This window comes from Chaetura pelagica, unplaced genomic scaffold, assembly GCF_000747805.2.
Source record: "Chaetura pelagica isolate M959 unplaced genomic scaffold, ChaPel_1.0 scaffold449, whole genome shotgun sequence".
Classification (NCBI taxonomy): Eukaryota; Metazoa; Chordata; class Aves; order Apodiformes; family Apodidae; genus Chaetura; species Chaetura pelagica.
The window spans coordinates 735,940-737,969 of NW_009954418.1; the positions used below are offsets into that span (position 1 = coordinate 735,940).

The 2,030-nt window shown below is 64.7% G+C and overlaps 1 protein-coding gene across 1 annotated transcript in view; it reads right to left on the reverse strand.

Annotated features, from left to right (window-relative positions):
* Positions 1-14: 14 nt before the first annotated feature.
* Positions 15-2,030, reverse strand: part of SLC38A8 (solute carrier family 38, member 8) — a 4,094-nt gene continuing 2,078 nt past the window's right edge. The window contains exons 4-9 of the mRNA XM_010004443.1: positions 1,473-1,577; positions 1,159-1,216; positions 798-912; positions 548-695; positions 249-448; positions 15-70 (exon numbers count right to left, since the gene is read on the reverse strand). Coding sequence (XP_010002745.1) covers positions 15-70; positions 249-448; positions 548-695; positions 798-912; positions 1,159-1,216; positions 1,473-1,577 — 682 coding nt within the window. The remainder of the gene's footprint in view (positions 71-248; positions 449-547; positions 696-797; positions 913-1,158; positions 1,217-1,472; positions 1,578-2,030) is intronic.

Here is a 2,030-nt window from a genome sequence, read left to right on the forward strand (position 1 = left end):
CAGCCCACAGACACTCACTTTTTGCGTGGCCCAAGGGTGCAGGTCCCAGTCATGCACACCAGGCACAGCCCTGCCACCAACACAGAGGCTCAGCCCTGCTGCCAAGCCACCCCTCACCCTGTCACCATCCCCCACAAGCACACACCCCTGTGCCCCTGACATGGGGCCAGGATGAGCCACCTGCCCCCCACAGCACGTGCTCTTGGCACTGGTGACCCCTTTCCCTCCCTCCCACCGCTTGCACTTGCCTGGGAAGATGAAGATGAAGAAGGCGCTGATGCCCCCGATGAGCTCGATGACCTTGCCAATGTCAGGGACAAAGAGGGCAATGACAAGTGTGGTGGCCATCCAGGCCACTGTCAGTGCCACCCGGCTCCATCGCTCCCGTGCCTCGGGCACTGCCACCACCCTGCGCTTGGGGGGCACCCACATGTCCCGCACCACCGACCTGCGGGGCGTGCAGGGGAGGAGGAGAGGAGCGTGATGGCACCTGGAGGAGCCACGTCAGCCAGGGAGGGACACCCAGCTCCCTCCCCCTGCCCCTCACCTGCCCAGCAGCACCACGATGGGGTAGATGGTGATGATGGAGACACCGAAGAGCAGGCGGGCAACGATGACCACCGGGTCGTTCCCTGGGTAGGACATCAGGACGTCAGATGCCACGGCCTTGCCGAAGGTCAGGTAGCCATAGAGCCCTGCGGTGGGGAGGTGAGCGTGGGTGGCAGCAGCCCCGAGGGAGGGCCCAGGGGACCTTCAGAGCAAGGAGTGGGGTGGATGGGTCCAGCTGCTGGGGTTACCAGTGAGGGAGTAGATGAGCAGGCAGATGAGCATGGAGACCACGGAGACGGCGACCCAGTGGGCGAGGCGCTGGTTGCGCATGCTGCTGTAGATGGCCACACAGGCCTCGTGGCACTGTAAGGCACAGGGAGTGGTTGGGAGGGGGCTGTACATGGACAACCTACCCCCCTCTGGCTCCTGGGAATGCCTTCTCCCACTCTCCCGTGCCCCCATGGGCTTGTCTCCTGGCTTGCAGCCACCTCTGGTGACAGCCATGGGTCCCCTGCCTGCACCCTCCCTCCCATGGTGTCCCCATGGTGTGGGATGCTGCAGGAGGCTGCTGGTCCAGCAGCTGGAGACAGTGAGGCCCAGGTAACATACCTGGAAGCCAAAGCAGATGGTGGGGATGACACTGAAGATGGAAGTCCAGGAGGAGGCTCTGCGGCATGGGGGGGAGTAAGCACAGAGGGGAACTTGGTGGCACCAACTGTGAAGCCAGGATGCCACCATGGGCACCTAGCACCCAGTGACTTTGGAAGAAGGGGGAATTGCTGGGGCAAAAGCTGGGGCTGGGGGCTGCCCCTCCAGTGTTGTCCTCAGCTCAACTGCCAACCCAGAGCCACCCTTGCCTCCAGCCCTGCCACATGCCACTGCTGGTGACAAGGCAGGAGGGATGCTGGGCTGAGCCCCCCTACCTGCTGGGCTGGGGGGACTCAGGCAAGCCCAGGCTCTCTGCCTGCAGGTAGTATTTCAGGACGATGACCAGGGTGAGGTAGCAGGCAGCCAGTGTGCCCAGGATGCTGCCAGGGCAGGGGAGAGTGTCAACACACAGACCCCTGGCAGCCAGGAGGGAGGGGGGTCCCATGGCCCTGCAGGGACCTGGGAGGAGGTGGCCTCCCAGGGGTGGGCCACCACAGGGGTAGCCCAGAGGGTACCTGGAATACTTCTGGAAGCCGATCTCCCTGGGGACAGAGAGTGGGAAGATGACGAGGACACAGAGAGCCGAGAGGGTGAAGCGCTGGTCCACGTACCAGGGGGGTGGCAGGGGGGCCCCGCTCAGCGTCCCATTGGGGTACAGGGAGTCGCACACTGCGGGGGGCATTGGGGGGTCAGCTGTGTCCCAAGGGGGTTGGGAGCATCACACTGGGCCAGGGAGCCCCACATCCTCGGGGGGGTGTCCCAAGAAAAACCCCAGCCCACAGGGGACCACCTGCCCCTCAGCCCTGTGAGCTGTCGGCCCCCGCGCAAGCTGC